The sequence below is a fragment of the Hyaena hyaena genome, unplaced genomic scaffold (genome assembly GCF_003009895.1).
Source record: "Hyaena hyaena isolate Hyena2069 unplaced genomic scaffold, ASM300989v1 scaffold_82, whole genome shotgun sequence".
NCBI classification, from domain to species: Eukaryota; Metazoa; Chordata; class Mammalia; order Carnivora; family Hyaenidae; genus Hyaena; species Hyaena hyaena.
The window spans coordinates 38,448-60,744 of record NW_024080713.1 but is presented as its reverse complement, the minus strand read 5'-3'; the positions used below and the strand labels follow the sequence as shown (position 1 = coordinate 60,744).

Sequence of the window (22,297 nt, the reverse complement as noted above, 5' to 3'; positions counted from 1 at the left end):
TGGTTTGAACAGAAGAACATATACATCAATGTTGGGAAGAGAAACTGATAGAGGATATAGGTTCTCATGGAAGGGAAGGGGATCTTTTTTCCTTCTCAGGAGCATCCTTGAGCATGAATGGCTAGGAAGAGGGGAGACATGAAGGCTTCCAAAAATACCGATTTTAAAGAAAATGTAGTTAATTTATACCACTGGATAGAGAAAATCGAAATAAAAGGGGAGAGGGTAAAGCCAGACATTCTTGGTGGCAAGTTGAAGATGATTTCAGCACACTATCGCTAAGTAAGAGGTCAAGAAAGGTTGTCAAAATAAATCTGCAAATTGGTCCTTGGAATTAGCTACTTTTTCACTTTTCTACCATGTTCTTAAATTTTAAAATAGGTTGTAGTTTGAAAACAAAGTTTTCATCTTGACAGCCACTGCATTTTATTTTGGATTCATTGGAAAAAAAGGAACTTGTTTTATATTTTTGAATAATTTAGAAGCATTAGGAACTATCTATAATACATAAGCAAGGATTTGGCATAACCATGTGATTAAGTTTGTGTTTTTTTTTCCCCTCTTTTTCTCCTTTTGTAGGCAGCTTTTTCGGATTTCCTACAGAGAAGCTCTCGAGATCTATCCAAACATGTTAAAGTTGTTGTAAGTACTGAATGTATTGACTCATTTCATTTTGTTGTTGTTGTTGTTGCTTTATTTATTTAAATTCAAGTTAACATATAGTGTAGTGTTGGTTTCAGGAGTAGAACCCAGTGATTCATCACTTACATATAACCCAGTGCTCATCCCAACAAGTGCCCTCCTTAATCCCTATCACCCATTTAGCCCATCCCCTACCCTCCTCCCCTCCAGCAACCTTCAGTTTCTTCTCTATATTTAAGAGTCTCTCACGGTTTGCCTCCCTCTCTTTTTATCTTATTTTTTCTTCATTTCATTTGAATATAAATATACTATAAAAATGTACCCCAAATACCAGATTATATACTTAGATTAATCAATGGGCTGCCTGAATTTCAGAGATGATTTAATGTAGTTCACTCAACCAACATTTCTGAGAATTTAGCTCTGTGTTGGGAAATGTCTTGGATTGGTGGATGGATGGTCAACTAGTTTCACTCCTGAAGAAATACACAGTTCAGTTACAGGAAAGGGGATATAAGTCATTGCATAATACTATTTAATTAATGTTGTTTACTACATATGCAATATAGTGGTGGTACAAAGAAGGAAATGGAAACTGACCATGGTGGGTTCAGGGAAACTTTCATCAAAGAAGTGATGTTGATCTGAGTCTTGATGTAGAAATAGATGCTCACCGAACAGATATCTTTATTCCAGGGCTATTTGGAGGAGTCTCCATTTTAGAAAAATGCCTTTATTTTTATCATTTCATTATGATTCCCTCTGTAGCCTGTAGTCTGGCTAAGGTTCTTCACCACTGAATGGTTGATTGGTTTGTTTTTGGTGCTGTTTCTTCTTGGGTTGCTATCTCGGGTTTAAGACACACATTCTTCGGAGGCATGAGAGAGGGAAAGTTACCTTTACTTGAGGAGCTATATTTTAAAGTAGCATATTATTAGTTATTAAGAAAGACATAAAGTGTTTCCTTTTAGTAACCAAATTAAAAAGGATCAAATGAAACTTTGTTCTACATAATTGTCTAAGAAAAAGAAATGAGAAAGAAGAAGTGGAGTATAGCAATGCTTGAATTTTTCATAGCATAAATAAAGAATAGAGTATGTGATGAGAGGGGACAAAATAGCAGAAATATATTAGAATAGAGAAAAATATATATGGGTGTGTAGAGGAGCAGGAGAAGGATATAAATTAAAATCGGTAATCACCATGCAGCAAAAACAGTTCTAAGAGGGAAGCTCAGACCAATACAGACCTATGTCAAAAAAATAAGAAAAACATCAAGCAACGGAACTTGACATCTAAAGAAGAAGAACAACAAAGCCCAAAGCCAGTAGAAGGAAGGAAATAATAAAGCTTAGAGCAGAAATAAATGAAATAAAGACTAAAAAGGTGATAGAAAAAAGATGAATAAAATGAGGAGCTGGTTCTTTGAAAAGATAAACAAAATTGATAAACCTTTAGTGAGACTCATCAAGACAAAAAGAGAGAGAACTCAAACAAAACCAGGAATGAAGGAGGATGAATAACAACCGACACCACAGAAATACAAAGGATTTTAAGAGAATATTATGAAAAATTATATGCCAACAAACTGGTCAAATCAGTTGAAAGAAGAGATAGAGGCCATTACCACTGCTGTACATGACCCTTGGCATCACTTTCAGGTAATTCAGTTCTCATGTGATAGCAGTGAAAACAAGCATCTTTTAGTCATAGTGATTCTTGAAAATGGAGGTACTGCCTTCTTAAAGCAAGAGGCAAGAAAGACATTGGTCCACTAAGCTATGAAGCTCTTTTATTGATAAAATTATTGTTATAAAGTTTAAATAGCTTAAAATTTCAGCAACCTCCCATCAGACTTCCCCTGTTTCTTCAGCCACTGGCAACCCAGACAAAAATAAACTTACCCTGTTTTTCCAGTATTTTTCACACTTAGAGGAATGGCGGCGGCACATGCCCAGGGGCAGTGGCCATATTGAATGGTGTTGACTGTTGAAGTTAGCTGCAATCAGGTGAAACTCCATATACTCCCTAACCACTAGACAGTTTGTTTCCCACATCTAACAGCCCTCTTGATGATGAATGTCTCACTCCTAGGCAGGTTATATAGCAGGAATTAAAGGAAGCTTGCAAAGAAGTAAAAATGGTGGCCAAGTAACAGGAAAGATTTGATATCAGCCAGTACAGGCAAAATTCCAGGTGGATTTGTTTGTGTAACCCTATCTTATTTGTGTGTGAGGAGCAAAAAATATTGGACACAAGATCTAAATGTTTGGGATTCAGTCCTGTCTACCTTTATGAGGTATATGACTTTGGGGGGAATCACGTAATCGTTCAGAAGAGTTTACTTTCCTTGTTTAAAACAGGCATAATAAGACATGTCTTTGAAACAAAAATTACTGACCCATGTGATGTGTCACACAGGGACCCCAGATATTTCTATAAGGACATCACCGTATGTTTTCTTGAGTGAGAGATGGAAAGGATAGAAGATTAGCTACTGATTCGATGTATCGATAACAACAGACCATTTCATTTTTGCCACAGGGTTAAGTCATTGCTAATTTCTCCCATAAGTGTAAAGTGTTTGTATGAATAATACATCAAAAAAGCACAGGACAGCAACAAAATCCTCTGTTTTCCTTATGGCTTATCAATATGAGAGCTTGTGTACAGGAACCTATTTTATATGCAGATATTTTCCTTTGTGTGTTTGAAGTAGAAGAAAGTTGAAAGCTGTTGTTCTAAAGAGATGCAAAATTTAAAGGTAGTAATATGTAAGAAAACTTGATAAAGCATGATACTTTGTAAGGTACCCATCTTTATGTAATTTGATGAATTCCCAGTCACTGATATGTTTCCCAGGAAGAAAAAGTAGAAAATTAAAAAAGATTTCTATTTTAAATACAATAATTTTATAGTTTCTTTCTGTAAGGCAAACAATACTGCTTTGTATGCTATTAATGTATCACATCCTATATATATATTTAAATTTTTAAATGTGTATTTATTTTTGGGAGAGAGAGAGAGACAGAGTGTGAGCAGGGAAGGGGCAGAGAGAGAGGGAGACACAGAATCAGAAGCAGGGTCCAGGCTCTGAACTGTCAGCATGGAGCTCGATTCAGGGCTCGAACTTACAGACTACGAGATCATAACTTGAGGCATAGTCAGATGCTTAACCCACTGAGCCACCCAGGTGCCTGCATCAGATCCTATTTTTAAAGTTTTAGTTATTTACAACATTCAATTTTGATAATTTAAAATATCTTCCTTGATATAGTCATCTGTCAACTCATTTCAAGTCCTTAAGTTGGGAGACTTCATATTTTCTTAGTATCTGAGAGTATTGTAAAAACACCTCCAATCAATACCTAGAATTTGATTTCTTTCTTGGTAACATTTTAAAATATATTGTTTATTTAGGCCTAATGTTTTCTGGAAACAATTGTTGGAGCATGCTCATGAATATTGGGCTGTATTAAGATCAGCTGGGAAAAGAATGAGACAAAAATACTAGTAGAGTCATTGTTCTTAGATTAAAGTCTTTAGAGCTCTTTAAAGAAGTCCAGGCTTGCAGGGAGCTTGGGAATACATTACTCTGCACTCCAAAGGGGAAGATAATGGGGAATTCTGTGATAAAGATGTGGGGGAGAGCAAGTACAAAAGTACACCTTTGACATTGAGAAGTCTGTCATGACTAGAAGTTTCTTCTTTTGACTTTCGTCACCTGTGGGAAACGGGAAAGGGGAATAGTCAGAGGATACTCAAGGAAAGTGCTAACCGGTAAGGGAAACTCTGTACAGAGGTATTGAGGCCAGGCCAGCCTGACGCCCTTGAAACACCCAGGGTCATGTCCAGATCCAGGAAGGCAATTTATCTCAGAAGTCCGGTCAAGTCTGTAAGACATTAAATATATATGAGCAAATCCCTAATAGAGATACCACTAATTTATAACAGTTTTTTAAAAGCGTGCAGTATATATTCCTCTTAAAGTGTTTTCAAAACATTAGTGTTTAACATTTTCAAAATAAAAATTGAGCTCAGAAAGCAAATAAAATGAATGATTATATTCATCCCTGTTGTTTGGGTCAGATAACTATGGTGGAGATCACTACTGTCTGAACTTGAGGCTTCCTTTTTATTTCCTTAAGGATTCATAAATCTTTTAATGTTGATACGACAATTCAAAATGCCTAATAATCCAAGATTAAGAATGATGGCAATTCCTTTGTTTGTGAGACCAGAAAAAAAAAAAAAGATTACTTTGGTCAAATGGCAGCTTTGTTTCTACATCAAAACAAAACCATGCTCTGAACCCTGGATCTGCTAAAGTTAAAGTCAGAATACATTTTCAGTCATGGTACTGGACATTCACTTATGCAGCGCTGGGGGCAGGGGGAAGACCATGATATATGCCACTGTGTCAACCTAGTTATCTTTTGATAATGTTTCTAGACTTGTGGCCACTTCATCCCCACTTTTCTGCTTTGCTTCTTGCAGTGTGATGGAACAGATCTCACTCCAAAGATTCAGGAACTGAAGTTCCAGTGTATAGTATTTTTAAATATACCCAGGTAAGCTCTGTTCTTACTTTTTCTCTGGTTTTATGTGCGCTCTGTTTATCTTGAGGTTATCAGTTTTCATTATAGAAAATTTCCAGGTATGAACAGTGCAAGTAAGTTATCTTACTGACTTATTAGGGGCTTCTAGGTCTGACAGTTTTGTTTTACTTGGTTGTTTAGTGTTCTCTGTGGTGGGTGTTTTTTGTCTTTTAATGTGATGTGGCATGCATGGTATACACATCCATCGTTAAGAAACCCAGGCACCCCTATTTATTGGAACATTTTAATGTAATTCTCAATTACTGATTCTCTCTCCCTCCCAAGAATAATAGGCTTGAATAAATACTTGCTCTCAGTTTCCCAAAAGCTGTTAGGAAACCATCCAGCCTGATTTTAGTATGGAACACATTCAAAATCGTTGCTAGATGATTGCTTTGAAAAAAAAAATAGGATCAATTAGAGTAGCATTTTCTAGCCAGGATGTCAACTCTCTTTGGGCTATTATATACCTCAGGAGAAAGGGATATTTAAGATTAACTAGACTCAAAATAAGCACATTATCTCAGTGGTACAAAATTAGAGTCTAGGCTCCCCAGCCAAGATTTTGGAAGGGATGGGTCTATGACCCTTTGTTATTCACAAACACACAACTCAAGACAGAGAATCTGCAGATAAGTTCTATTTAGACCAAGTTTAATTGAAATGAGAGTTGTATGTAAATCTATGGCTAGGAAAACATATTATAGCCTCCTGATTATTTTTTGGCAGTGCTCAATGTAGTCCTATTCCAGAAGGACTTTTATCTTCATCATTTAAGTAAAAGACCTAGATGAGGCACCTGAGTGGCTCAGTGGGTTGAACATCCGACTGTTGATGTCAGCTCAGATCATGACCCAAGGATTGTGGAATCAAGCCCTGTGTCCGGGTCCATGAGTATGGAGCCTGCTTGAGATTCTCCGCCCCCCCCCCCCCACCGCTGACCCTCTCCTCCCCTACCCCCCCGCTGACCCTCTCTCCCCAGCTCATGCTCTTTTTCTCTAAAGTAAATTAAAAAGTTAAGTAAAAGACTGAGATACTCAGGAAACATTGTTGATTAGCTTTCTTTAATTTTTTCTCATTTGCTTCTTCTTGCTTTCTCTCCATTCCTCTTCCTCTACTTTTCCAATTTCTTTTTTTCTCCTTCTTTTTCTTAATCTTTTGTCTTTTCTGCCTACCTTCCTCACTCTTCTTCAGTTACCTTTCACTGCTTACCTTCCCAGCGGTTATTTATTGTCTTAGTTCCGCACATAATAACCACTGCTTACCCACCACAGTTTCCTTTCCCTTTTCTGCTGGCATGCAGTGCCTTCCTCCAAGACCAAATTCTGAAACTCATGGCATAGCCTAGAAAAGAGACATAATGGATCACTGAGTGAGAAATGTTATTAAATAATGGGTTAGGAGAAAGTTGGGCGCCATAAGATGCTTTTATTATAAAACTGTGGTCCGTTTCCGCAGATGGATATTTGGAAATGATAAATCCATTTTCTTTTCTATTGGAAAGTATACACCAAGAACAGAAAACCATTCTTTATTTTTTTAATTTTTAACATTTTTTTAGTGTCTGTTTTTGAGAGAGAGAGAGAGAGAGAGAGACAGCGAGAGTGGGAGAGGGACAGAGAGAGAGGGAGACACAGAATTCAAAGTAGGCTCCAGGCTCTGAGCTGTCAGCACAGAGCCCGACGCTGGGATGAACCCACGAACCACGAGATCATGACCTGAGCTGAAGTCAGGCGCCTAACCAACTGAGCCACCCAAGGGCCCCCAGAAAACCATTCTTAAGTGAGATACACATTGGATCTCACTGTAAGGTAATACCTAATAACAATCACAAGAGGAATGGAATAAATTTATTTCTTTTTTAAAATCTTATCTTGCAGATATTGTGCTGGCACAATGCCCTGGGGGAACCCAGGAGATCACCATGATTTTGAACCTCAGCGTCATGATGATGGTTATATTGAAGTAATTGGATTCACTATGGCCTCTTTGGTGAGCAGTACAATATTTTATTGAAATGAAATACATTTCAGTCACAGAGTTTATTCATGTCATAGATTTTTGGTTTTTAATTTTTAGACTTAATTTTTAGACTTTAATTTTCTCTCCTGTTTTACCAGTTTATAAATTTTATGTAATACAGAAATGCTTGGGGAAAACATGAACAAAAAACCCCAATTCTTTATTGTCACTAAGAAAATTGTGCACACTTGTATGAACTTCAAAAATAAGTATTATTTGTTAGTTATCCTGGTTAATTTTCTACCACAGTGAAATACAAAGTGCTTAGGGAAATTAAAAAGCATTATGCCACAGACATTCTAGCATTAATGCAGAAACCTTGCCATTTGATAGCTTTTTGTTTCACTAAGGACTAGAGTGTTAAGGTAGAAAGAAAGGTGCTTATTTGCATTTCTATTTATCTTGCCTGCTTAAGTAAAATGTGGACATCTCCATTATCACAAAATACCTGAATAAAGAAAGACATCATTATTGTGATGTTAATGAATATTCATTTGCTACAGTATTGAGATTAACTTTGCATTTTAATTTTGTTTGCATGCATCAAATTGTGAATTACAGCATAACAGTAGTTTCCAGCAGGTTTTAGCTGTGTATTTCAACCTATTATTGAATGATGAGGAAATCAGTTAAAAATTATGCATCTCACCTTATGTGGTATAAATTAGGCTGCCTATCAGTTTATAAAGTGAATTAAAAAATTTAAAACTTCTTGCAGCCCGTGGTTAGCACTTGGTGTGTGCTATGCCTGATGGCTGCAGGTAAGAAGGTTGTATTTCTTGTTCTAAACAAGCGATAGCAACTCTTAGCATCTCATCTTGTGGATTCCTACTGACTTTTCCTCAATCACTTCAAGTTGCTGAGATCTAAGAGAATAGCCTCTAGTGGTTGTGGCAAGAATGCCCATCACCCGAGATGGTGATATTGCTCATTAAATCTGCCATCTCTGGGATGAAATGATTGTTAAATGTGGAAGATTGGTCTGGATGGATCTAATTTTCAGGGTTGTATCTCATACTCAGCTCTTTCTCTCCAAAGGCCTTTTATGCTAATTACAGGCAAAGATTCAGCCAAGAACAAATATAGGAATCAATTCAAGAAGCTTGTGTGCAAGGTAGAATTCTTGGAGGTGACCAAAAAAAGCCTTAAACCTGGCCACGTGTGTTTTGCTCATTCATGTATTTGTGGATTAAGTGAACATTTATTGAACGTTTACTAATGTGCCAGAACTTTCTGGTCATGATTATGTGGCAGAAGGCTGTCAGGGAATGTGGAAGAGAAAATGATCCTTCACATAGGCTTAGAAGGGCAGGAAGAATATTAGATACTTCCCCATCACTCTCAGAATCAAAATCTAAATGTAGGCCTGCAATATTGAGTTTCTCTCTAATTCTCTAGCCTTTCTCACTGTCTTCTTTGCTTTCTAGCTCAAGTAGCCTCTCAAGTCAAGCTTAGCTTTGAACACCTCTTGTTGCTTTTGCACCACAGGGCCATTGCATATGCCATTTCTCTCTAAAATGTTCTTTCACTGTCCATCTTCTGTAACTTCTCAGTCCATATCTATGTCAGATTATTTTTATAGCCTTCCTTGAGTTATTTTTGTTTACAGTTGTGTCGTGCCTGGACAGGAAAGAGATAGTAAACTGAGACTGGGTAATTAGAGGAGAGTTTATGGAGGGACTCTACAAATAGTGAACGAGGTTTATAAGAAGGAACAATGGATGGTGGTGTATTCCTGAGCTGAAGGTGCAAAGGTAAGGAAGCAGTCATCTGTACCCCAAGGAGAACTATTTGGGAAGGACCCCTTGATAGTGTTTGCTAAGCAGAAGTAGTCAGCCAGTGCCACCCTGGCAGGCGGAGAGCTGGAGCCCTGGATATGGTGACCTTACTCTTCCTGGCCCTATAGATCTTCTGCTGGTGCCTTCCTCTGGAGAAGTCTAACCAGAAGCCAGAGGACAAGGCTTCTTTCTTGTCAGACAAGTGTAGGTGGGTCACGATCCCAGGGCAAGAAGGAGGGCAGGAAAGGGTGGAGTGCCAGCGAGGAGCGGCAAGTGGCGGATATCCATCACTCCAGCCTGCGTCTGCCACACAGCAGAGAGCCTGATTCCTGGAGTTGGCATGAACAAATGTGGCAGAGTGAATGAATTTTGCCAGGAGAAGAGGAATGGGATTTGGCATTCTGTAGAAAGAAACATTTATATACGCTTGCAGGTATCAGGGAGTCCTCATATGGGAACTATATAGTCCTCTATGGGAACTATAATTCATTTTATGGAGATGAAAAGTGTGAGTGGTAGTTGATGCTGGAGAGATAGGCATGGACCAGATCATGGAGTGATTATAGTATTCATCTAGAGATTTTGATTTTATTCCAAAGTCACTGGGAAATTAGTGAAGTGTGTTTTTAAATAAGTATTTGTTATGGGAAGAGTCCAATATAAAAATAAACAAAATAATATATTGAACCCTTATGTACCATCACCTAGGTTCTATAAAATTCAACTGATAGGCAGTCTTCTATCTGTCCCCACCTGCTTTATATTAATGTGAAGCATGACTCAAACATTATATCATTTCCTTACAAATACTTCTGAATATGCCTTTAAAAGATAGGCCTTTGTTTTATAAACATGATTACACACCTTATATCTGAAAAAAAAATAAGACAGTAGCATCTGACTATCACTATTTACTGAGTGCTTAAATTTCCAGTTGCCTTGCAAATATCCTTTGTTTTCTTATGCTCTGTGAATTTGAACCAGGATCTGAGTTAAATTCATTTGTTGCGATTGATTGATAGAACTCTTAAGTATCTCTGGGTTTCTGTCCATCTCTTTATCTTCTTCATTTATTTATTGGGAAAAAAAAAAAAACCAGGCTATTTGTCCTGTAAAGTTTCCTTGAGTCTGAATTGTGCTAATGATATCCCATAGGTGTCAACTCACATGTTCTTCTGTCTTGCTCTTTCCTTTTTTTTTTTTTTTAATGTTTTATTTATTTCTGAGAGAGAGAGAGGCAGCATGAGCAAGGGAAGGTCAGAGAGAGAGGGAGATACAGAATCCGAAGCAGGCTCCAGGCTCTGAGCTAGCTGTCAGCAGAGAGCCTGATGCGGGGCTGGAACCCACAAACTGTGAGATCATGACCTGAGCCGAAGTTGGATGCTTAGCCTACTGAGCTACCCAGACACCCCCTTGCTTTTTTCTTTAAGTTGATAATTGGATATAGGTGCATCACCTCCATCCCTGGCGACCAACAAACCTACTTCGTGGTTAGTGTTCTCTTTTTCCAAAAGCTGATAGGTGACATCTGGTTGTCCCTCTGTTTGGGTTAATAGTCCTGGATGATCATTGTCTGGATCCGGCAGTCAGTGATTTAATAGCATCTTCTGATGGTGGCTGGTTTTTAAATGGATTCTAGGTTTTTGGACACTTACCCATTACGAGTTTGGGTCTATGCGCCATCCCTGGAGTCTGGGTGGGCTTACAAATACTTGGCAAATCAGGTACAGTGGAAGTAACACTAGGTAACTTGTGATGCTGGATTATGAAAGGCCATGCAGCATATGGGAAATACAGGCAATACTGATGGCCTCTAATAAAAAGGAATTTTATTAATTCTAGTAATATTTGTTATTAAAAATATCTCCCTGCTTTCATGCAGTTAATGTCAGTCTTAAGTATTGAAACTTTATTGAATCCAGAAATACTTTGAATTCATGAAAGACACTCTGCTATGTAAAATGATTATGAAATGAACCAAAAGACAAGCCCTGTCCTCAGGGTACCCACAGTTCAGTGTTGTGGGGGGAACATGAAAAACGTAAGTAATTGCCATGTGGAATAATAAATTCTAGGAGAAAGGCGTGTGTAAAGATAGGAAGAAGATGAAAGCAGAACGGTGCTTATAAAATGGGGAAATCAGCAAAAATTGCACAGAGGAGGCTAGAGAGTCTGCGGATGAGATTGCAAGCATCTGTTCCATGGAGGAGCCTAAGAGAGCCCGGTATTCTAGAACGCCCCATGGTAGCTCAGTGACGACACATTTGGTGAAGAAAGACACTGATGTGGAGAAAGCTAGGACAGAAAGGTTTTGTTTTGTTTTGTGTTGTGTTGTTTTAGGACCTGTTAAATGGGGAGGTTGAAAAGAGATGGAATGAGACAGAATCAGATTTGTGATTCAGAAAGATTACCTGAATGTCTGTGTGGAAGGTGACCGGAATCTCTACTGCTGGAGGGAGATAGACAAAGCAGGATGTTGGTACCAAAGTCTAGGTGAAGAAATGAGGAAACCTGGACTCCTGCCATAAGAAAGTGGCAATGAGGATGGGGGGATTGGCAGCTTCAAGAGTTATTCAGACATGTTGACTTATTGGAAAGGGTGAAATAGGAGTATGCATAATCCCAGCTGGGCAGCATAGGCCATTGGGTAAACAGTGGCTACATTAGAGATGTAGGGAAGATGAAAGAAAGATAATATTGCCAAAAAATGAATTGTGTTTTTTTTTTACCATATTTCAAAATTATATTTTAATTCTAGTCTACTTAAGTTACAGTGTTAAATTAGTATCAGGTGTACAATACAGCGATTTCACACTTCTGTATATTACCAAGTGCTCAGTTTTGTTTTATGTAAGTTAAATTTGAAACCCCTGTTAGACATTTAAGGTGATAGAGTCAATTTGAAATACCTCATTAAAGCTCAGAGGATCCCTCTAGGTTGTGAGAGAGGGGTTCGGGAGTTTGTCAGATCTCTCTCTCTCTTCCATCACATCATTGGTAGGAAAAGGAGAAAAATAATAGTTGATGAGAGTTGGTGAAGAGCAAATGGGATGCTAAAATTATATCCATTATTTTCTGTCTTTATACGATATGAATCATGTAAAAATGCATACTAGTTAGCATCAAATGTGTGATTGGAGCTCAGATTCTAGTGACTTTAGATTGCTCCCAAGATTAAAAAAAATTCTTGCAAAAAGCAGAGTTAAATGTAGTTTATACTGTACAGTTCTGAACACCCTGTGCTCTCTAAGGAATATGAGCACATGTGTCTCTATTTTCAAACATTTTACCTGACTGCTTATATAACAGTACACTATTGTTCACGAAGAAAGAATTTAATTTTCAGGACTTTAGTTTCACATTTCTTAAAACTATTATGCTGATTATGTTTCTAAGAACATAAATTATTTGAAAATTACATGTGTGTGAGATGATTGTATAAACAGAACAGTGTGGTTATTTGGGTATATGCATGTATTTTTGTGTCTTAAAATATTCAGAGTGGCACTTGAATAGAAGAGGGATTCAAATAGAATTACAAGGTGGGAATAGTCATTGTTTCTTTTAGACTTTTTATCTTCCAATTGCAAATTTCAAAGCTTAAGTCTTAATTCATCTTCCTGGTTGAAATGCATGCTTGCAAATTACGATGATTCTTCATGGGGTGCATGGTAACCTGATTACCTTTTTGGATTCTACACAGACCATAATCAGACATTGTAATTTGTATTTATTTCCACCATAATTTTTTTGCCTTTATGGTTTTGAAGGTCTTTTTATGTTGAGTTTATTTCTAAATAATCTAAAACTCTTTAAGATAGTTCAAAGCATTATTGAGATTAGAGAATTGGTAGCCTAATTTGCTATACCATGTGAAATCCAAAAATTTCAGTCTTCTAAACTTTAAATAAAGTATAGCCAGCTTTCTTTTTGTTAATTGAAATCAGAATATGTAATCTCTTTCCTATTTGTGAATTAGAAATGCAAAAGTTTATTCGATGAGAAAAATTACATGGAAAAATTCCCAGGGCTGAAGTTCTACACATACTAGATAGTATAATCTTTACTTTTTATGAAAAAAAAGTTAAATGTTTGCTTATTTTTATAATACACATAAGTGTAAGAACTGAAAATAAAAATATTAGTCATAATTATATGATTTGTAACTATTTACATTTTGATGTATTTTCTTCCAATTACTTTATTTCTGTTTTAAAATATATAGGAAATCATGTTATTATGAGTAAAAACCATAGTACAAATGACTGACTACTCTTTCATATATAAGTACCTCAATTTATATAATAATTATTCCTTTATGAAAAGCTCCCTTTGTTAAGTGTTTAAGTTTCTGGATGTTTGGTGGTGTAAATAATCCTGTAATTAACATAATTATTCATAGACCTGTGTTCATATTTCAAAATATTGTCCTATGACATATCCCCACAAAAGAAATTACTGAGTCAATGACATAAATATTTTAAAATCTCTAATAATGGTTATAAAACTGCATTCTAGACATGTTGTACTGTTTACTTGCCCATAGCAATGTGGGAGAGTACCTGGTAAGAAGCAGTATCCCACAGGGGCTGGAAATGTGTTAACAGAAACAAAAAGTTATTAGAATATTGCACTTGAGGAAACAGAAGGAAAGATGAGAATAAAATTATATCCCTAGAGAGAAACAAAGAAATCATATATGTTTTGTGTGGTCCATTAAGTCCTCTTAAACAGCAAAAAAATGAGAGTAAGGACGCACTGTTGTGCAACTTTATTGTTACCTTGCATGATTTTTTAAAGTATGATTTTTTGCATATTTTAGTAGGCTGTTTGTCTTTTATTGTTGAATTGCAGGAGTTATTTATATATTCTGAATACAAATGGATTGTCAGGTAGATTTAGTGCAAATAGATTTTCCATCTATTTATTTTCTTAATGTTTGTTTTGATGAGCAGAAATGCTTCTGAATTCCAGTTTTGTGAGGTAGGGCTTATATCACGTTAGGCTTTTTGTGTCCTTTTTAAGAAATCTTGCTTATTCCAAGAAAGGTTGGGAAGATGTCCTCCTATGTTTCCTTTTTGAAGATTTATAGGTTTAGCTTTTATGTATAAGTATGTAATTCAGCTCAAATTAATTTATGTAGATTGTGTAAGTGGTTCAAGATTCATTTTAAAAAATTTTTTACAGCATTCTTTGTTGTTTAGACTTGTCTATAGAATTACCTTCATTGCCTTTGCCCTTCAATTGTATGTGGTTCTATTTTTGGACTCTATCCTGTCCCACTGATTTATTTCTTTATACTTATGGTAGTACCACACGGTTTTGATTATTATAGTTTATAGTAAGCCTTCAAACTGGTAATATGAAGGATTTCCCTTTGCACTTCTAAGAATGTTTTGGTTATTCTGTCCTTTGTATTTGTAAATAAATTTTAGAGTCAGTTTGACTGTTGGCAAAAAAAAAACCTGATGGGATTTTAATTGGGATTGCTTTGAAGATTCAATAGATTAAGGAGAATTGACATATTAACAGTATCGAGTGTTCCAATCTACAAACATGATATCTTTCTCCATTTATTTAGCCGCTGTTTAATTTCTCTTAGCAAAGTTTTATAGTTTCCTAGTTTTAGTGCAGTTTTCAAATTCTTGCATACCTACCCTTTACTAAATTTGTTCGTAAGTATTTTATGTGTTCCTCTCTGCCCCTGTCAACCCAGGATTGTCCATGATTTTCATCTGACAGCAAATAGAATAAGGGCTTGAGTAATACGAAAGAGGGTGAGGTTTGGGGGGAAGATGGAGGCAAGTATTATGGGGAGAAATATAGTGTGGCGAGACCGAAAATCTCAAGCTGTACCTGCGGCGTGAAGGAGAGTTATGGTCTGGACAACAAGACGATAAATGACAATGGATGCACCTAGTTCAGCAGCTTTCTTTGTTTTCCTGTCAGGTCTTATTCTATCAGATAGGCAATATTTAAAGTTTTCACGAGAGTAATATTGGCTGGATTGAACAGATAATTGAATGTCTGTCATTAATAAACCACCATACTATTACCAGTAAATAATTCTCTCTAGTAAATTATGGGGATGTTTGTGGTTAAGCCTAGAGTATTCTGAGTGATGAAAAATAACTATTTCTTTTTTTATTATTTTTAAGTTTATTTATTTATTTTGAGAGACATGGAGAGAGAGTGAGTGGGGGAGGGGCGCGAGAGAGGGGAATGCCAAGCAGGCTCTGCACTACTAGCACAGAACCTGATGTGGGGCTCAAACCTGCAAAGCCATGAGATCATGACCTGAGCCGAAACTAAGAGTCATAGCTGCCCAGGCACTCCCCAAAATAACTATTTTTAATAAGTATTTAAAATATACCTTTATTCTCGGGGCACCTGGGTGCTTAGTGGTCATAATCTCACGATTTGTGGGTTCGAGCCCTGAGTCGGGCTCTGTGCTGACAGCTCAGAGCCTGGAGCCTCTTTCAGATTCTGTGTCTCCCTCTCTCTCTGACCCTCCCTTGCTCACGCTCTCTCTCTCTCTCTCTCTCTCCTCTCTCTCAAAAATAAATAAAACATTAACAAAAATTTAAAAAAATATTACCTTTATTCTAACTTGTTCCAAAAATAATGTAGCTATGCTCACAGTAATAGAACTGTTTTTACCCGAAAAGCTCTTTACTATAATTCCTCTTGTGCCTGTGCAGTGATCTTGGATTGATTATGAAATACCAATGGGACTGCCATTGACAACTGCTTACATGTTTGTGATATTGCTGCTGTTCTAGTTTTGTGGCTGAGAAGATGGCTTAAAGTGCTCTGCAGTATGGTGTATGCCTTCTAAAGACCAAGGGGGTGGGAAAAATTTAAACCAGTTTTCAATTCTGTGAAATTCAGAGGACTAAGTTCTTACCTGGAAGGGTCAGCATTTTTGTTTGTCATTAGGCCTAGTCAGGGTGGGGGCTTGGGGGAGGATAGAGAGAAGAAAATGGTGTTTCCAGAACAGTGAATGAAGGGATACATTCTCAATTGAGAAGTACTTGAAGTCAAGGGGAATATATTGGAAAAGTTCTGGAGATGAGATAGTGGCTCTAATCCATTGACTTAAGCGGATCATTTGAGTACAGCCAAGAAAAACTTTCAACTGAAAAACTAAGGACTGGGTAATAGGCCAAAAAGAATTTTAGTAAATTCTCACTGCGTTCTCCTCTGCTTTTCTAGTTTTCTCAACCAGTTTGATAAAATTGTATGTAAAGCACACAGTGGAATACTTTTAACACTAAACGTGATCAATAGGAAGTTCTCAGGTTTTATTATATTATCTTTCTGTCCTTCTTGTCTCTTTGTGCTTCTTTTCTCTTTGCATTTATGGATAATCAGGTTTCTAATGTCCAAGTTAATGCAAATACAAAAAAAAGAAATTCAAAGCATCAGATAAATATGAATATCTAGCAAGTAAAAAAGGGGAAGATGACATCACAAGTCTCAGTTAACAAAGTTTATCCCTCATATACAGAGAAGAGACCTATGGAAACAAGTTGATAGTATGTATGTTTTAATCTTTTAGATTTTGAACAAGTTAGTACTACACTCGTATTTTATATTTATTATAAACAAATTGATAACTCAAAATGCATAATATAACCTTATTGAAAAATTGTTTAGCAGCATCTTCCAAAGTTAATTATGCATCTTAGCAGCACTCTCAACAATAGCTAAAACATGGAAAGAGCCCAAGTGTCCATCAACAGATGAATGGATCCAGAAGATGTGGTTTATCTATACCATGGAATACTACATGGCAATGAGAAACAATGAAATCTGGCCACGTGTAGCAACATGGATGGACCTTGAGGGTGTTATGCTGAGCGAAATAAGTCAGGCAGAGAAGGACAAATATCATATGTTTGCACATATAGGAGGATTAGGAGGAACTTGACGGAGGAATAAGGGGGAGAAGAAGGGCAGAAATGGTGGGGGAAAGGGAGAGAGGCAAACCATGAGAGACTCTTGAATGCTGACAAAAACTGAGGACTGATGGATGTGGGGGGGAGGGGAGAGAGGCTTGGAGGAGGACACTTGTGGGGATGAGCACTGAGTGTTATGTGGAAACTAATTTGACAATAAACTATTTGTAAAAAAGAAAAAAAAAGAAATTTATTTGTATAATTGAACAAATTTTTGGAGAAAATAGATGAGATGCAAAAGTAAAGAAAGAAAGAAAAGACTCAGAGTTAATAGTTACAGCAGAATGTAGCATTGAAATGTCACTGATTGGGCAGGCTATGAATTTACCTTCTATCACTGTGTCAATCATAAGAAATGAATTTCCATTTAAACTAGAAGAGAAAAAAAACCTGAAGACTCCATTAAACTTAATGTACTTGCTATGAATGCAAGTACACACCCATATAACTTCAATATTCAGAGGACTAGTTGATAATTACCCACCTCAAGTTACAGATAACAAGTTTTGAGAAACATTACACACAATTCTTCCAAATGACAAAAAAAAATAGTGCTAAAACTTTTTACTTCAAAGGAGTTTGTATTTTGTCTTTGGTAGAGGGAAAAAAAATGAACTAGAGGCAGAGAAGGACAAATATCATATGTTTGCACGTATAGGAGGATTAGGAGGAACTTAACAGAGGACCATGGGGGAGAAGAAGGGGGTAAATGGTGGGGGAAAGGGAGAGAGGCAAACCATGAGAGACTCTTGAATACTGAGAAACAAACTGAGGACTGATGGATGTGGGGGGGGGGGAGGGGGGAGATGGGCATGGAGGAGGGCACTTGTGGGGATGAGCACTGGGTGTTATATGGAAACCAACAGACAATAAACTATCTGTAAAAAAAGAAAAAAAAGTTATTTATACATCTAAAGTTAATGGCATAGCAATTCTCATTGTATGTACCCAAGAGGTATATATCTACCAAGAGATACATTCAGGAAAGTTCACAACAATAGCTATAAACTGGAAACAACCAAATGTTTATCAGCAAAAGAGTAAATAAATACATTTTGCTATACATTACTCAAAAATAACACTGAGCAAAAGATGTCAGACACAAAAAAGTCATCTAGTGTGGTTTATATGAAGTTCAATTTCAAACAAATTGAATCTATGATAATAGAAGTCAGAGTATTGGTTACTAACTAGGTGGTGAGAAGAGTATGAAATGATTGAGAAAGACCACAGGAAACTTGTAAATTATCTAAAGCTTGATCTGGATAGAGATTCACCTGTGTATAAAAATATTCATCAAGTAGTATAATTCGTGTATTCTCTATAAGCAAATGTATGATTATCATTCACCCCTATAGCATACTAAATATGTAATAACATATATAACAAAAATATCTAATGTGCACACACACATTTTAACTAATATATTAGTTAAAATGTAAGGAAAGTTACACTAATTTGTCATTCTTAACAACAGGCTTTTAATGTTGGATTGACTTTCCATTCTGTGACCACCATGGTGAACTGAACTCTGTGTTTGACTTTGATCCTCAAAGCTGTTATACTTTTCACAATGCTTTTAATTGAGTAATTAATCTTATTTTGTATTTTATAAATCTTATACAGACTAAAGGTAGTTTAAGGAGGTTTTAGGTAAAAAGAAAATGCCTGCCCAAGTTTGCAAATTAACCAAGGGTGGGCTGCATATTTAAATATGAATATATTTAATATATAATATATAGTTACATCTTATAGCATGTATGTATATGCCTGTTATATATACATATATATGTTATGTAACTATATTATGTATTTATATTTAAATTATATATAATATACACTTATATTTAAATATAATATAAAAGCTTCCTTAAACTGTGCTTTATCTCTTTTATTTTCCTTTTTTCTCCTTATATTGGTTATTCAATGGGACTGGCCAAGTAACACAAAGAATAACTTTTGTATTAAAGTAATGTGATTAAATTAAGACTGAAAATTGGTTATCGATGAAAATGTGTGGTCAAGCTCATCAAACGTTTAGAAATTTTAGCTTATTTTTGTTAATGTGATTCATCCAAGGTTTCTCATTCTACTCCTGGCTAGCAATTTTCAACAGGTTTATCAAAGGCCTTTTGGTTATGTATAGTGGACTTGGGGTTTCTAGTTTTCCTGACTCTTAAGAACTGACTTCCAGCTTCCTTTTGTCTCTTGAATTCACAGGCTGCCCTGCAAGTTGGGGGCCATGGGGAGAGGCTGCACCAGTGTCGGGAGGTCATGCTGCTCACCTACAAATCCATCCCCATGCAAGTGGATGGGGAGCCCTGTAGGCTGGCTCCAGCCATGATTCGGATCTCTTTGAGGAATCAAGCCAACATGGTACAGAAGAGCAAGAGGAGAACATCCATGCCTTTACTGAATGAGTGAGTTTGCCCCTTGCCTACCTTTGTGGACACAACGATCACAGAGAGGATGTCAGGCATGTGCATGGTCTAGGAGCCTTCCTGTGTTGAAAAAGGAAGAAAGTCCAAGAAACCACAGTTCCTTGATCTCTCACATATTTTTCTTCATGTTTATTACACAGTGACCACACACTTCTTTTAGAACTAATTGCTGTTTTGTATACTAGATAGTTCACTCTTCTTCATTGACTACTTTGCTAGACACTTATTGGGAACAGCAGACAATCATTAAGAGTGTTTCTAGGGTCACAAAATGCATCAAGATAAACATGTTCCATTTTGTTTTAAGAAGGCATGCTGTGGGCCTCCTCTTTACCTGGTCACTTGGGGAGTGTTGGGTTCCCCAATAGCAGGAGGTTGGCAGAGCTGGAGTTTTGGGGCTCACCTCTCTCCACATTGCATCCCATTCCACCTGTTAGTGAGTTATCACTTTCCCGATGCCCCCATTTTGGGGTCCTGTGTCCTCTGGTGCTTCAACTCAAGTTTGCTGTCCTGAGTGGCATCCTATTGTCTAAATACAACCTGATTCACTAGTCAACACCTAAATAAAATGCATCCCTCTTGGACCCTTTCTTTCCTTAGGTGTGTTGATGAACTGATTTGAGATAAGGTGATAATAACTAGATATTTTGAGTATATTCGTTTTATAGCACTCTTTACTCTAAATTTTTAATGGAGATGTCTGTCTGTTGTTGGAGAAGGGGATGGAGAAGGATGGGGATTTGGGGCCTCTTTTTGAGTGTCTTCTATATATAATGCCCATATGCCTAATCTAACTCAAGGTAAGGCTGTTTTCAGACTCAGCCTTGGGTCATTACTCTGTCACAATGAGAGACCCTCCAAGGTGCGACTCCTGTTTGTGGCCTGTGATGCATGGTTACCTATTTGTACTGAATGGCTGGCTTCTTGCAGTGCCTGTGAAGCAAGGGCATGCTTTGCCACATATTTCTGGACAATCTTCAGAAGTGCCTAGAATAAACCAATAACACAGGTGCCATAGCTCACTGCCAGAGCCTGACTTCACCTCTCTTTCTCAGATGGCGTGTATTGAGGAATAGCATTAGACAGGTCTCTCCAGGTGTTTGCATTTTTGACATCTGCTTTGAAGTCTGAGGCTGGAATGAGAGCTCCTCTCTCCTCTGCTTCCTCCTTTCCCAGAGTCACTCTGAACATCAGAGTCACTCAGCACTTTGCTCAGATCATTATCTAGACAACTTGTTCAGCTGTATTCCTTATTTCATTTACATTTTGCAGTTGGTGAAACCCCTCGCTCGTTCCCAATGCCTTTGTTTTCTCCCTGCCTTTACCTTCAATTAGGTTGAATATACAACTGGCAAGTATGTGTGCTAAAAAGTTAGGATGTTAGCAATGATATATGGTTGACTGTACATCTATGAACCACTGGTCCGGGAGAAAGCTCTGAAATACTAAATGAAAAACCATTTTGGAGATAGTATAGCAGCTCAGGTTGTTTTGGGTCACTTGTATACAGTTAAGAAGCTATAATAAAACTAACAGTTATTAATATCTACAGGCAAAGGCCTCCCATTCTCATTCAGACACTAAATTGTCTCCAGGTGCTTAGTTTCAAAGGGCTCTTGCCCTTGAGCTGAGAAAGAATTTGTGTTTGCTCAGCAACTGTATTGTTAAGAATTCATTTGGGCTTTCTTCACATATAAAAACAAATATGAATAGTTGTTTCCTTTTTGTACTTAGAGTACATATGGCAGATGATGTGACTGCCTAGATTTAGCTGTGAGGGTGGTCAAGAAACGGCCTCAACTCAAAATTAATGACTTGCCACCAGGGGGCAGTGGCGTGTCCATCTAAGTAGCCTCAGGCCTCCAGAAATACCTATGTGAAATGACAATCGCATAATTTTCAGTTACAGAAGGGATACTTGTAAAAGTCAACAAAGGTATTTATTACCACTTATGAAGAATAACCATCAAAACCCTGTATTTTTAGAAAATCAATCCAGATAGCACATTTTCAAAGGAAAACCAACATCTAGTGATCATGTCGCCTTGTTCACTGAAGCCTTGAGTGCTCTCCCTTACCGCTCTTGCTCACCCTCTACAATTAGATTTCTTGTGCCTGGCTTACTAGAAATTCTTGCTTTCAAATCTGACTTCCTCTGCTGGATTTCCAAGGAGAGTTTTCAGTTTGAGGGTTGTCTGTCCATTAAGACCTTTCTACAAGTTTTCTTCAACCTTCCAAGTCCTCCAGGCTTTTATCTGTTTTGGCCATGGTTTTGCCAAGTTCACTTTTACAGCCAAGGCAGAGATTTATTTCCTCCCCCACTCCCTCCTTCCTTCCCTCCCTTTCTCCCTTCCTACTTCCCTCTCTCCCTCTCTCTCTTGCTTTCTCCCATTTTCTCATTGTTTACTAACATTATCTGTTTCTTCTGTTCCATTTGCCCATCTTCTTTCAGAAGAAAGAAAACTGGTTAAAAATGTCTAGAGAATTTTAGAAACCTCTCTGTGTGATGGGGTAGGGAGTTAACTAAATATTTGAGAATTAGACATTGTGGTTCCCTAAACACCTGGCTCCCTTTTCCACCTGAACAATGGTATACCTCATGGGTTTGCCTTTCTCTGGGAGATCACATCTGTACCCCAGATTTCTTCTATGACTAAAAAGGGAATAAATCTCACAGGTATGTCTTCTATCCAGGCATTTCTTTAGAAGCGAAGACTTGCACCCAGATACCTTAGCTGACATCTTTACCTGGATATCCCCTAGCAACCTCAGACCGCAGGCTAAAAATGGGCTTGTAAACTTTGCTCCATTTGCTTTCTCTGCTCATCAGCCAATGAGCCCTTGTCATCCACACC

At 37.2% G+C, this 22,297-nt stretch overlaps 1 protein-coding gene across 1 annotated transcript in view; it reads left to right on the top strand.

Annotated features, from left to right (window-relative positions):
• DGKI (diacylglycerol kinase iota) overlaps nucleotides 1–22,297 on the top strand; it is a gene marked incomplete at its 3' end in the record, with an annotated part of 307,501 nt that overhangs the window by 256,184 nt on the left and 29,020 nt on the right. The window contains exons 17-20 of the mRNA XM_039233998.1: nucleotides 580–642; nucleotides 5,140–5,213; nucleotides 7,121–7,232; nucleotides 19,222–19,421. Of these exons, the coding sequence (XP_039089929.1) occupies nucleotides 580–642; nucleotides 5,140–5,213; nucleotides 7,121–7,232; nucleotides 19,222–19,421 (449 nt within the window). The remainder of the gene's footprint in view (nucleotides 1–579; nucleotides 643–5,139; nucleotides 5,214–7,120; nucleotides 7,233–19,221; nucleotides 19,422–22,297) is intronic.